This window comes from Triticum urartu, chromosome 2 (genome assembly GCF_003073215.2).
Source record: "Triticum urartu cultivar G1812 chromosome 2, Tu2.1, whole genome shotgun sequence".
In the NCBI taxonomy this organism is placed as follows: Eukaryota; Viridiplantae; Streptophyta; class Magnoliopsida; order Poales; family Poaceae; genus Triticum; species Triticum urartu.
The window spans coordinates 710,743,045-710,756,738 of NC_053023.1; the positions used below are offsets into that span (position 1 = coordinate 710,743,045).

The 13,694-nt window shown below is 41.9% G+C and overlaps 1 protein-coding gene across 3 annotated transcripts; it reads left to right on the forward strand.

The window, feature by feature from the left end:
* Positions 1 to 1,481: 1,481 nt before the first annotated feature.
* LOC125534267 (WAT1-related protein At5g64700-like) lies at positions 1,482 to 4,124 on the forward strand. 3 transcript variants are annotated; one of them, XM_048697529.1, is made up of 8 exons: positions 1,482 to 1,587; positions 1,680 to 1,777; positions 1,879 to 2,086; positions 2,195 to 2,257; positions 2,492 to 2,608; positions 2,780 to 3,179; positions 3,271 to 3,422; positions 3,531 to 4,124. In XM_048697529.1, exons 3-8 carry the CDS (start codon positions 1,908 to 1,910, stop codon positions 3,751 to 3,753), a joined length of 1,134 nt encoding a protein of 377 aa, XP_048553486.1. In that variant the 5' UTR covers positions 1,482 to 1,587; positions 1,680 to 1,777; positions 1,879 to 1,907; the 3' UTR covers positions 3,754 to 4,124. The 3 variants fall into 3 exon arrangements, with proteins under 3 accessions (XP_048553486.1, XP_048553488.1, XP_048553487.1); XM_048697531.1 differs by lacking the exon at positions 1,482 to 1,587 and having other exon boundaries at positions 1,623 to 1,777; XM_048697530.1 differs by lacking the exons at positions 1,482 to 1,587; positions 1,680 to 1,777 and having other exon boundaries at positions 1,801 to 2,086.
* Positions 4,125 to 13,694: the final 9,570 nt, after the last annotated feature.

Below are 13,694 nucleotides of genomic sequence, written 5' to 3' on the forward strand. Positions count from 1 at the left end.
TAAAACATTATCATTTCTACATAGCCAAAGTGAGTATATAGTGGCAAGCGCTCCATCCTGAGAAGAATTCTAAACATGTATTATATCTCATGTAACCAGTGACAAATATATTAGAAACACTACATGAAAGATACACGCCAGAAACTAGTTGGATGACTGGCCATATAGAACGAGCCAATTTGCATTGGAAAAACAAGTGTTTTATTGTTTCATCCTGATGACAAAACACACATTACGTAATTCCATGTCAATTCCTTTTAGTAAGGTTATACTTGCTAAGAATGACTCCTCAACGAAGATACCATGTAAATTTTTTATTCTTTTGCTGGGGCTGAAAAATATGCTAGATTTATGTTCACTAACCAGCTGGCCTGACACAACACAGTATTCCAGAAGGATTCTTTTCAGACAGTCTGCATTCTCACATCAGCTTGCATCAATCTCAAAGAGTCGTCATCGAAAGGAGATTTGAAATGGTTAGTGCATCACAACATACCCGAACACATTAATAAACTCGTTAACACCCCTCAATACATAGAAGAAATAAACACAGACATAACAAGTCTCCCTAACAAGCCCCCTCATAGGGATAAATTGTTGGCCAAAGGCTCCTCAGTCGCACTCAGCCAAGGGCGATAGCCCGTGGCCACACGCACACCCGGCCAGAGACGTCTGTCTTTCCGAACTGCATGTGATGCGATAAGAAAGTAGTATCGATGACAAAGGAGAGCCATCACAATCTGTTGAGCGGAGATATTACATTCAGGAAACAATCTTTCATGAACTGTTGAGTACAATAATGCTTGCTACGTCACCACACTGTCCAATGATAGACCAATTATCTCACTCGCTTGGAAGAAGCGGGTGGTACTCCTACTATACTTAAAACAAAGGCTTAATGTAATGATTAGTGGGCAGCAAGCACGAGACTACTTAATTATGCTTAGAAAGATTGCATGTATCGATCGACAGGTCGGGAGCACAACATGTGGCACGAGGGATTGTTAATTTTACTTTCCTAGCTAGACTTGACTGGCTGCTTACAAGATCGCCTTTCTTTTCTGCGAAATCTTACTAAGTAACAAGTATACTTAACAGCGTGAACAATCACGCACATCAGTGTGACCAAGTTCACACTTGAGTCGGCATGCACGCAGATAAACCATGGAGCATGCATGTTTGTGTTGTTACTGAGACAGACCCTGATATGAGTTTGCTCGGATTTGCTCTTTAGGGTGAAAACTAAAAATCTAATCTTCGTGCATGGATCTAACGCTGTAACGCGTCGTTGCTGAAGCACTTTACTCATAGTCCGAGTGCTGTCATCGGTGGAATTTGATGTTGATGCTGGTTGCTACTGTATGCTTTAGTTTGGCACTTCGACAGGACTTTTGAGGGTCACGTTTTTTCCTTTTTGTCATTTGCGTGTGCTTTTGTGTTGGTTGTGTGTATCCTCATCATGTAGAAACCGGGTGCATATCCATAATACTTGTATTCTCTTGATATGGCGTTATGGGTTAATAAACATACCCTTTATCAGAAAGAAAGACCGTGTTGAGCCAAAGAAAATCAGATCGACTCAAGACGGTAATGGCTAGGATTATATTCATGTTTACTAGATCTCTCTTTCGAATTAGCTGGGAGATACCGAGTATTGAGTATTGACTCGAGAAGTGCAGGTCGTTTCCAAGCCTAAACAAGCCAAAGAAAATCAGATCGAGATGCTACTACTCCAGCTCAGCGTAGCTTGCATTGGTGTGGCAGCATAGCTGCATAAGTAAGTAGCTGCAGAGACTCAAACATCATCACAGGACAGAGAGGCGACAATAGATTCAAGCTCTGACCACACTTTGATCTGATCTATTCGGTACCTGACAGAGCCGTGGTAGCTCAAGCTCGCTGCCGGCATGGAGGTGGATGGCAAGAAGCCGTACGTCATCGCCGTGATCATACAGGTCATCGCCACCGGCATGCTCGTCACCTCCAAGGCGGCGTACAACCAGGGGTTCAACACCTACGTCTTCGTCTTCTACCGCCAGGCCGCCGCGTCTCTTCTCTTGCTGCCTCTCGCCATTGTCCTCGAAAGGTACTGCCTCAGAGCTAGCTATCTATCTGGTACTATTTGAGATATACTTCTAGCAACGGAACCATGCATGCTAGTAAGGTCGATGATGAGTTGCAAACTGATTCCCAGGAAAAACATGCGGTTAATGTCGTTCCGGTTGCTCATGAAGCTGTTCCTCTATGCCTTATTCGGGTAAGACGGTAAGTAAGCAACACATGAAGTAAATTGCAAAAAATCATCACAATTGGCTCAAAGTTATCGATGCTTCAGGAAAAAGCCATCAGAAAACATGCATTTTGGTGGGTGTTTGATGACTTTTGCGCAATTGTGGTGGTTTTTTGCAATTTACTCATCGATTGCGGCACCTAATTAGCTGTTTATGTATGTGCAACAAATAGGAGATGAATGACTGATAGATATTTTCAGGACTACATTTAGCTTGAACCTGTACAACGTGAGCCTCAAGTTAACATCTGCTACCGTGGGGTCTGCGACCAGCAACTCCATGCCCGTGGTCACCTTCATCATAGCGCTACTGCTGAGGTAAGAACTAGTTGATCCGGCCAACTACTATTATATGATTATACTACTCTCTGTTTCATAATAATTGAACTAGAACCAGGACAAGAATTATGGAATAGAGGGAGTACCAAAGTTAGTCAGTAGTAGTAGTAGTAGTAGTACGTACCTAGTGACTTGTACACTTGGCCGCAGGATGGAAGTGGTGAAGCTGAGGAGCCCCTCGGGCATGGCGAAGGTGGCCGGAGTCGTGCTCTGCCTCGCCGGGGTGCTCGCCATCGCCTTCTACGTGGGTCCGTCCCTGGACCCGGTGAACCACCACCGCGCCTTTGCTGCCGCAAACGGGGAGGCTGATGCGAAGAGGGGGACGTGGATCATGGGCACGTTGCTCATGGTGCTCGTCAACGTGACGTGGTCCCTGTGGATCGTCCTGCAGGCCGCGCTGCTCAAGGAGTACCCCCACAAGCTGCTCGTCACGGCCACGCAGTGCGCCTTCAGCGCGGGCCAGTGCTTCGTCGTCGCGGCGGTCGCCGAGAGGGACTTCTCCCGGTGGCAGCTAGGGTTCGACGTCACACTGGTCGCCGTCCTCTACACCGTAGGGCTTCCCAATTATCTGTCTTGATAATGCTGCCAATGGATGTATGCATGGAGTGGTGGACTTATGTATGCATGGTTCAAAAATTCAGGGGTTTGTGGTGACGGGAGTGTCGTACTACCTGCAAGCATGGTGCGCGGACATGAGAGGGCCGGTCTTCCTCGCCGTGTGGAACCCGCTCTGCTTCGTCTTCACCATTTTCTGCTCCTCCTTCTTCCTCGGAGAGATTGTTCACCTCGGCAGGTACGTGACGATTTGACATCGAAGATCTTTCAACTGCACAACTGGTCTATCAGTCTATCCTTGCAAAACTCCACTTCATTTATTCTTCTTTTTCATTAATTTTGGCAGTATCTTGGGTGGAATTCTTCTCGTTGGAGGTCTGTACAGCGTGCTGTGGGGTAAAAGCAAAGAGATTCGGACTGCGCCATGTGATGAGCCGATTATGATCCATGGTGTGGGGGACGATAAATCTACGGATGAGGAGGAGAAGAATGTTATTAGGAGCAGAGAAGTTAATGGGGAGATGGAGCACGATAAAGAAGCAACCATATCGCCTGCTGAACAAGTCTAAATTCATCGATTGAAGGAGGCTCCATCTTCTCATGGGATGCATCCATTATTCGAGTAACCGTGGACTCTGTCCAATTTAAACCACGGAGCAGGGTAACAAAAAAATAGGCTGTATTAAAGTTGAGGCATTTATTTTAAGGTGAAGGGAGTAGTTGCTTAACCTTTTACAAGTCCCCGTCACCTAAATTAACTTGCATACTACTAAGCCTTACACGGTTACACTGCAAATTTGAAGGTGTGCTACTTTTGGTCCATATGTTGTATATGTGCAGTAAGCCAGTAACACAGATGTGGATGGTTGGGTGTTTGCCCCAAAAGTCTTTATAAATATGAGTTTGCATGTTCTATGCAACGGATCAATAAACTGTGATAAAAGAGTTTGCATGTTCTGTGCATTACAGTCTTACCGCATTATGGACCAGTGCGCGTGTACACGTAGCAAAAAATGGGCAAAATGGGCAAAGATTTTTTTTCCACTTGAGCTTAGGACTTTGTCTAACAAAACTTGAGTTTAGGACTATTTGCACGAACCCTTGGAGAATGGTTCACCCAACTAGTATTTTTTGTGTGGCTTCTTGGCCGGCCAAACGTACTTCTGGTGGACCAAATCTACATACTATGACCGATGGACCCAACATCCCTCTGCCTGGTAATTTTTTTTATTGCTCAGTTTCTGGTTGCGGGCCTGGGAAGACCAGTCCCTGGGCCTTGTCCTAAGCCAACACTCCTGGGCATGGGCTTCAAAGCCTTGCTTGGCCGTCACTGCCAAGCATGGTCAACACGAAAAGAAATCATATGACCGCTCATTGCGACTAATTGTTGACTTTTTTGTGAGGCAGACTAATTATTGACTAATCACACACGGAAGTGCATGGATGGACCAGGACAATCGAGCGGTCAAACAAGGAGTGGGAGATTTTCTTCCTTTCTCAAGACACTTTTGTTTTGTTTTTCTACTTTCTTCTATCTGTTTCCTTCCGGTTGATCTGTTTTCTCTTTTTTATTTCTTATTTGTCGTTTCTAGTTAATTTTTTTCCTTTTTTATATTTAGATTTCATAAACATTTTTTCAATTAGTTTTTAAAATCATATTTGAACATTTCTTAAAATACCTAGAAACGTTTATGATTTGAGAAACTCTTTTAAATTGGGGAGCATTTTTTATAATTTCACAAACATTTTTATTAAAATATAGGGCATTTTTCAATCCATGAACATTTTCCTAAATTCGTGAATATTTTTTAAATACATAAGTATTTTTCAATATGGGAAAGTTTCTTAAATTAAAAAACATTTTAAAGAGTTTTCAAGTTTGTAATCATTTACGAAAAAACTCAAAAAAAATCAAAAATATCTTTCGAAATTTGTGTGCATTTTTTCGAATTTTGTGAATATTTTTAGTTAGCAGGCTTTCTAAAATTTCTAAAGATTCTTTTCATTTTTCAATAATATATTATTTAAATTTATCTAAACAGACCTAAGAGCGGAGTTTCCGTGGAAAATCAACTGTCGCGTAGAGGTACAGAGCGTCTGCGAGAGCTATGACTCGCAAGTGAGACATAACTCCACCCCGTGTTTAGCGCATTAGAGGCACGCTAGCCTTAATGGGATGGCCCATTTAAAAGCTTCTACAACGTTCTATTGATCAGTTTGGACTGGTGTTAGAAACTTCCATTTATTTTTTGTTTTTTTTCCGATTTTTGTGTTTTTCTGATTTTCTCCGATTTTCTTGTGTTTCTTATTTTATTACCCCTTTTCTTCTTTTTGTTTCCTTTTACTGTTTACTTTTCAAAATACATGTCTCCTTATTTTTAGTAAAAGTTGTATATTTTTTTGTATACGTGTGAAGCATTTTTTATGCATGTTGAACATTTTTCACAGACAGGAGGAACATTTTTGTAAATACGATTGAAATTTTTTTAAATACATGTTAAAGATTTTTCGAACTTGTGTTCATTTTTTAATGGTTTGAAACATTTGTTTAAATTACATGAACATTTTTTAGTTTGTATTAACAAAAAAATCAGGAACCTATTTTCAAATGTTTGATGTTCTTTCGAAATATTACAAACATTTTTTAACGGTATGAAACTTTATTAAATTTATCCAAACATTATTTACATTGTATAAAAATTGATGAAAAAGAATTCAACAAACATAAGTTTGGAATGCATGAACATTTTTTGCAAATCACATGATTTTTTTTATAAATTTAATAATAAAAATACTCGTGATCGTGAACACGCGTGATCTCATCATGTTTATGTGGACTATTTGCTTCATTCAGACCATTTGTTGTGCTTGAATTTGAAATTAGAAAGTAGTAAGTTTGAATGTTGTTGGAATGTTCGAATTGTTGACATCAAAATTTGAATTAATATGATGCCAGAAACTAGTTTGAAATGTGGTTTAAGTTTGCAAGGGAAATGAGAAATAGCAAATGAATTTTATTTTGTGAGAAAATGCAAAGTTTGCATCTCGGTGGATTGACAGGAAGAAAGATGTACAACTGTACGACCCAATACTAGGCCGAACAGACGGGACTCTTTAGACAGGATTATGACCAACAACCGCCCAACATTGGAAAAATTATGACCAGCATAGGAAAATCTTGGCGTAGAAAGAAAACTTTGAGCACAGCCAATGAAAAAACGAAAGATCTCCATAAGAGGTTTGCGTAGATGTTAAAATTCCTATGAAGTGTAGTAGCATAGTAAATAAAAAATCCTTAGGAAAAACTCCCATAAGATTGAATCCTACATGTCAAATGCCGAACATAGGAAAAATCTTAAGCATCTCAATCCTTCTAAACACCTATGAAAAAACGTTTGAATCAAGTAGAAGCAAGGAAAAACAGCCTCTCCGGACCAGCTTGAGTTGCTGTCAGTACCCACTGTGCCACCACGTGGGAGTGACCCTTGATTGGTCGCACAAAGCAGCTGGGGGTTACGTCAACAGATTCCTCGAGCGGCCTAGGAGCACCACCACCCGATCACACACGAACATGCCGCGCAAACTCCTCAGCTGACTAATAATTCGTTTGCGCGTCTAAGGCCCTGTCTCGGAAAAGCCGCAAAAGCAGAAGCAAAAACCAAACAAACAGGGCCTAAGATTTGCTATCCAACATCAGTTCCAGGCCTCGGAACTATTTCCGGTCTAATGATTATGCGCGGCAAGCAAAGGCTTGACCAATGACTAGGAAACCAGTACTCCTACGTACGATGCCAAGCACACGCAGAAGTCTACTCCTACCGCGTGGTACTAGCGAAATAGTTAACCAGCTGACGCTCCTGCTTGCTTCTCCGATCCCAAGCCTATAAATAACGGTCCACGGCCACCACCCTGTCCTATCTATCTCACCAGCGAAGCCATAGAAGCTCCATTTGCAGAAAGCTCAATCCAAGTCGCAGCAATGGTTAGGATGCTGGACCTCGCCGCCAACAAGGGCTTCGCCGCGCCCGGCAATGTCATCGGTCTAGCCTTCGCCTTCGTGGCCGTCGTCGCGGTCGTGGCCATCGCCGTGTTCAGCTGCTCTGATGGGGCGGACAAGTCAGACGCCAAGCACAAAAAGAAACGCAAGGCCCAACCCGTCGTTGTTGTTTTCGGCGGTGGAGGCTGCTAAGATCGTGCACACGAATCCTTCACGAGTGCGGACCCGGACAACTATGATAAGCTCTTTAATATTACAGCCATGTATTCCAGCCTACTGTGCCTTCTCTAGTACTATTATTACCACACCCTTGATATATGGTGTGCCTACGAAATTTAATGCCTGTTCTCGGTAATATTTGTACTCATGTATATTGAATATGTATATTTTTTTCGGGGGGGGAACAAGTATATTGTTTTACTGAAACAAATTTTATTGTCATTTTTATATAACTAAGTAGTTGATCCCCATTATCTTATTTCTCTCGACGCACATTGTACTCATGTGTATAATTGTATTAAACATTGTACTTAGTATCTCGAAGGTGCACTCATAGGATTAGGGTGTGCCTGCATTCATATGGGTGAGTGTATGTGTGTGTGTGTGTGTGGGGGGGGGGGGGACATGCATCTACATCGTAAAATACAAACATACCACCTCAGCGTGCAGACATACAGAGGGAGTACTGAAAAAAGCTTAGCCGTTTCCATTATGTTATGGTACTTATATTAAATAAATATTTACAAATATAAAATAATTAATATAATAAATTATATGTATTTTCAATTTCAGTTCTTCTATTATTAATTAAAATATTCATGTTCGATGTAACCGAAGCTCGCCGCAATATGTTGCAACCAAATCCCACAGCAACACACTGGGTTGCTTGTTCTGATGAGGTACCAATGCATTGACCAAAGTTTATACCAATGCTCTGCACATTTTGTATTCATATCTAGGGCGAGTATTTTTTTGCACTTCTTCGATAACAAGGCAAGGCTATAAAGAAGAAACATCTAGTAGAAACATGTGAAAACTATGTTTCTAAGTATTTGAAAGTACTAAGAAAGAATGTATTGGGGGAACTAATGCTTTATAAATATGTAAAAATGATGTTCAATCTTGAACTCACTATTAGGTATGAGAAAAAAATTCATCGCTGAATTAGTGACGAAGTATACATCAATATGAATGCTGGATTTGTTTTTTTACATACCTCCTCAAGTTTTTTAACATAATGGTTTGCGGCAGAGACTAACTGATGACCCACAAGTATAGGGGATCTATCGTAGTCCTTTCGATAATTAAGAGTGTCGAACCCAACGAGGAGCAGAAGGAAATGACAAGCGGTTTTCAGCAAGGTATTCTCTGCAAGCACTACAATTATCGGTAACAGATAGTTGTGTGATAAGATAATTCGTAACGGGTAACAAGTAACAAAAGTAAACAAGGTGCAGCAAGGTGGCCAATCCTTTTTGTAGCAAAGGACAAACCTGGACGAAGTCTTATATAAAGCAAAGCGTTCCCGAGGACACATGGAAATTATTGTCAAGCTAGTTTTCATGATGCTCATATGATTCGCGTTCATTACTTTGATAATTTAATATGTGGGTGGACCGATGCTTGGGTTCTGCCCTTCCTTGGACAAGCCTCCCACTTATGGTTGACCCCTCTCGCAAGCATCCGCAACTACGAAATAAGAATTAAGATAAATTTAACCATAGCATGAAACATATGGATCCAAATCAGCCCCTTACGAAGCAACGCATAAACTAGGGTTTAAGCTTCTGTCACTCTAGCAACCCATCATCTACCTATTACTTCACAATGCCTTCCCCTAGGCCCAAATAATAGTGAAGTGTCATGTAGTCGACATTCACATAACATCACTAGAGGAGACAACATACATCTCTCAAAATATCGAACGAATACCAAATTCACATGATTACTTATAACAAGACTTCTCCCATGTCCTCAGAAACAAATGTAACTACTCACAAAGCATATTCATGTTCATAATCAGAGAAGTATTAATTATCATTAAGGATCTCAACATATGATCTTCCACCGAATAAACCAACTAGCTTCAACTACAAGGAGTAATCAACACTACTACCAACCCGCAGGTACCAATCTAAGGTTTTGAGACAAAGATCAGATACAAGAGATGAACTAGAGTTTAAGAATAGATGGTGCTGGTGAAGATGCTGATGGAGATTGACCCCCTCTCGAGGAAAGGATCGTTGGTGATGACGATGGCTTTGATTTCCCCCTCCGGGAGGGAAGTTTCCCCAGCAGAACAGCTCCGTTGGAGCCCTAGATTGGTTCTGCCCAAGTTCCGCCTCGAGACGGCGGTGCTTCGTCCCGAAAGCTTCCTTTTGATTTTTTCTAGGTCAAAACACATCATATAGCAGAAGATGGGCGTCGGGGGCCTGCCAGGTGGCCCACAAGACCGGAGGGTGCCCTAGGGGGTAGGGCGCGCCCTCCACCCTTGTGGATGGCAAGTGGCCCCCTCTGGTGCTTTCTTCGCCCAATATTTTTTATATATTCCAAAAATATTTTCTGTGAAGTTTCAGGACTTTTGGAGTTGTGCATAATAGGCCTATAATATTTGCTGCTTTTCCAGTCCAGAATTCCAGCTGTCGGATTCTCCCTCTTCATATAAGCCTTATAAAATAAGAGAGGAAAGGCATAAGTATTGTGATATAATGTGTAATAACAGCCCATAATGCAATAAGTATCAATATAAAAGCATGATGCAAAATGGACGTATCAACTCCCCCAAGCTTAGACCCTGCTTGTCGTCAAGCGAAAGCCGAAATTGAAAAATATGTCCACATGTTTAGAGATAGAGGTGTCGATAAAATAAAATACGAACATGAGGGCATCATGATTATCTTTAAGACAGCAACATATATTGCCATATAATTTCTTATGTTAGAGTAATAATTCATTCAGAAGGTAAAGCATGAATCAGAAACTTCATTGAAAACTAACAAACTGTGATCTCTGTCATTGAAGCAATTGCAATTTATCATAACATCAGAAAGAGTCAATATAAGAGCTTTTCAGCAAGTCCACATACTCAACTATCATTTAATCTTTCACAATTGCTAACACTCATGTGATACTTATGGGTTTAAAGTTTCAATCGAACACAGAGAAAGATTGGGGCTTTTAGTTTCGCCTCCCAACCTTTTACCTCAAGGGTAATGTCAACAATAATACTTCATGATAACCTACATCCGAGTGGATATATATACCCGGATCTCTCCAACACATAGTGCTTGCCAAAGGAAAAAGTGTAAAAAGGAAAGGTGATGGTCACCATGACTCTTGTATAAGGGTAGAAGATAAAAGTAAAAGATAGGCCCTTCGTAGAGGGAAGCAGAGGTTGTCATGCGCTTTTATGGTTGGATGCACAAAATCTTAATGCAAAAGAATGTCACTTTAAATTGCCGCTTATGATAAAGAACTTTATTATGCAGTCCGTCGCTTTTATTTCTTCCATATCACAAGGTCGTATAAAGCTTATTTTCTTCACACTAATAGATCATACATATTTAGAGAGCAATTTTTATTGCTTGCACTGATGACAACTTGAAGGATCTTACTCAATCCATAGGTAGGTATGGTGGACTCTCATGGCCAAACTGGTTTAAGGGATGTTTGGAAGCACAAGTAGTATCTCTACTTGTTGCAAAGAATTTGGCTAGCATGAGAGGGAAAGGCAAGCTCAACATGTTGGAGGATCCATGACAATATATCTTCTATTCGGATATAAGCAAACATAACTCATTATGTTGTCTTCCTTGTCCAACATCAACCTTTTAGAATGTTATATTTTAATGAGTGCTCATAATTACAAAAGATGTCCAAGATAGTGTATTTATCTGTGAAGCCTCTCTTTCTTTATTACTTCCTATTAATTGCAACAATGACCAAAACTATGTTTGTCAACTCTCAACAACTTTTATTCATCATACTCTTTATATGCGAAGTCATTACTCTTCATAAAATTAATATATGATATTTTTATTTCTTTTTATTATTTCATTAATTTTAATTCCCTCAAGATCATAGCAAGAAAGTAAATCCCTCAACTCAAAACTACTCTTTATTATATATAACTCACGGACTCGATTACATAGAGGGAACATAAAGCAAAACTCAAAGCTAGATCATACTAAAACTTTATTCTACTACATCAAGATATAATCAAAAGGACCGAACTAAGGAAAACGATAAAGGTAAAGGTGTGATGGTGATACGATACCGGGGCACCTCCCCCAAGCTTGGCAGTTGCCAAGGGGAGTGCCCATACCCATGTATTTAGATCTCTTTCTTCGGAGGTGATGATGTGATATTCTTGGCGATGATGCCCCTCGGGATGTGATTCTCCTCCTCGAGCTTATTATTTTGCTGCTTAAGATCCATTATTTCCTTGCGAAGTTTACCTGTGTGTGACGCCCCCGATTTGGCCGTACACTAATCATACACGCAAATGTGTATGATCAAGATCAAGGACTCACGGGAAGATATCACAACAAAACTCTAGACACAAATTAAAATAAAACAAGCTTTATATTACAAGCCAGGGGCCTCGAAGGCTCGAATACATAGCTCGAATACACAAGAGTCAGCGGAAGCAACAATATCTCAGTACATACATAAGTTAAACAAGTTGCCATAAGATGGCTAGCACAAACTGGGATACATATCGAAAGAGGCGCAGCCCTCCTGCCTGGGATCCTCCTAAACTACTCCTGGTCGTCGTCAGCGGCCTGCACGTAGTAGTAGGCACCTCCAGTGTAGTAGGAGTCGTCGTCGACGGTGGCGTCTGGCTCCTGGACTCCAACGTCTGGTCGCAACAACCGGGTATAGAAAGGGGAAAAAGGGGGAGCAAAGCAACAGTGAGTACTCATCCAAAGTACTCGCAAGCAAGGAGCTACACTACATATGCATTGGTATCAATGAAAGGGGTAGTATATGTGGACTAAACTGCAGAATGCCGGAATAAGAGGAGGATAGCTTGTCCTATTGAAGACTACGCTTCTGTCTGCCTCCATCTTGAAGAAGAGAGTAGATGGTAAGTTAACCAAGTATCACTGCATAGCATAATCCTACCCGGCGATCCTCCCCTCGTCGCCCCGTGAGAGAGCGATCACCGGGTTGTATCTGGCACTTGGAAGGGTGTGTTTTATTAAGTATCCAGTTCTAGTTGTCATAAGGTCAAGGTACAACTCCGGGTCGTCTTTTTACTGAGGGACACGGCTATTCGAATAGACAAGTGCTTGGAAAAGTAGATACGACAGAGACGTATCACCCAACACGTGGGAGATATAGCCGCATTGTGGGTGTTACAAGAAGGGTTCGGATGCGGCTCTGTAGAGTCCGCACTTCATCAACTGATCCCCAGTCCAGCCCCTTATTGACCCATGATGCAAGATGTAATGGAGGGCTGGAACGGAACACATGTGTAGCTTCCCACTTGGTGCTACGGGGTTCCGTAACATAAAACCACTCTCGATGCCATTGATTGGAAGCTTCGGTGAAAGAGCCTTTTGGCCAGGGAGTGTTGGTAAGCTGGCTTACTACAGCACCGCCGCACTCCACTTGTTCCCCGTCGACTACCTTTGGCTTCACACCAAAGGTCTTGATCCATAAGCCCAAGTGTGGGGGGATTCAAAGGAAGGCCTCGCACGTGACAATAAACGTAGAGACGTGAAGGAAAGAATCCGGAGCTAGATCATGAAAATCTAGTCAGTAATAAAACATTAGCCCACGGACAAAGGGGTGGAGAGCGAACCCTAGCCGTCAGAGGAAGTGAGAGATAAATACTACCCTCTCGCCAGATCTAGGGGTCGGAGTAACCTGTCCTTGAGCAGGGAGCCTGTGGTGGATCTCCGCGGTCAGGTATCTGGCCGCCCGAAGCTTTGCAATATCCTCCTCTGTGACGGAGGAAGCCACCCATCGACCTTGAGGGCTGGGTCTGGACACGATGGGGAAGCTTGAAGCAACGAAGTCGAACCTTGGGTGCTAGAAACTCGAGGTTGGAAAGGTTAAGGAGAGGCTTGGCGTAAAAGGACGGGTATTGAACGCCTCCTCCTAAAGCCTAAAAACCCGCCTATTCCCAAGGAATCTTCCCAGTGGAATGGTTGGGTTACCCACGCTCGTATTAATGAGGGTCCCGCAATAAGGGGACACGATCTCTGCTTCGACGGAACGTGCCAATAAAAACCACGCCTCAAAACGTGGAACGGGAAACGGTTCAAAATAACGACCGGACAGACGTGATGTCATCTTGTAAAAAGTTGTCAGCGGATGGGACTCGTGAAATATTATATTCCCTACAGTCATGTGTGGTACTTGTGTTACATCCTCATAATCCTAGCCAGGTTAGACTTTTAGGGTTTATCCATTACGATCTCGTGGTAGATCAACTCTTGTAATACTCATATTCATCAAGATCAATCAAGCAGGAAATAGGGTATTACCTCCATAGAGAGGGCC

What these genes read in the sequence shown, in the direction of transcription:
- LOC125534267 (XM_048697529.1), top strand. Translation starts at nt 1,908, where the DNA reads ATGGAGGTGGATGGCAAGAAGCCGTACGTCATCGCCGTGATCATACAG. An exon ending in ATCATAGCGCTACTGCTGAG is followed by an intron (nt 2,609 to 2,779) that starts GTAAGAACTAGT and finishes ACTTGGCCGCAG; the next exon opens with GATGGAAGTGGTGAAGCTGA. An exon ending in GAGATTGTTCACCTCGGCAG is followed by an intron (nt 3,423 to 3,530) that starts GTACGTGACGAT and finishes TAATTTTGGCAG; the next exon opens with TATCTTGGGTGGAATTCTTC.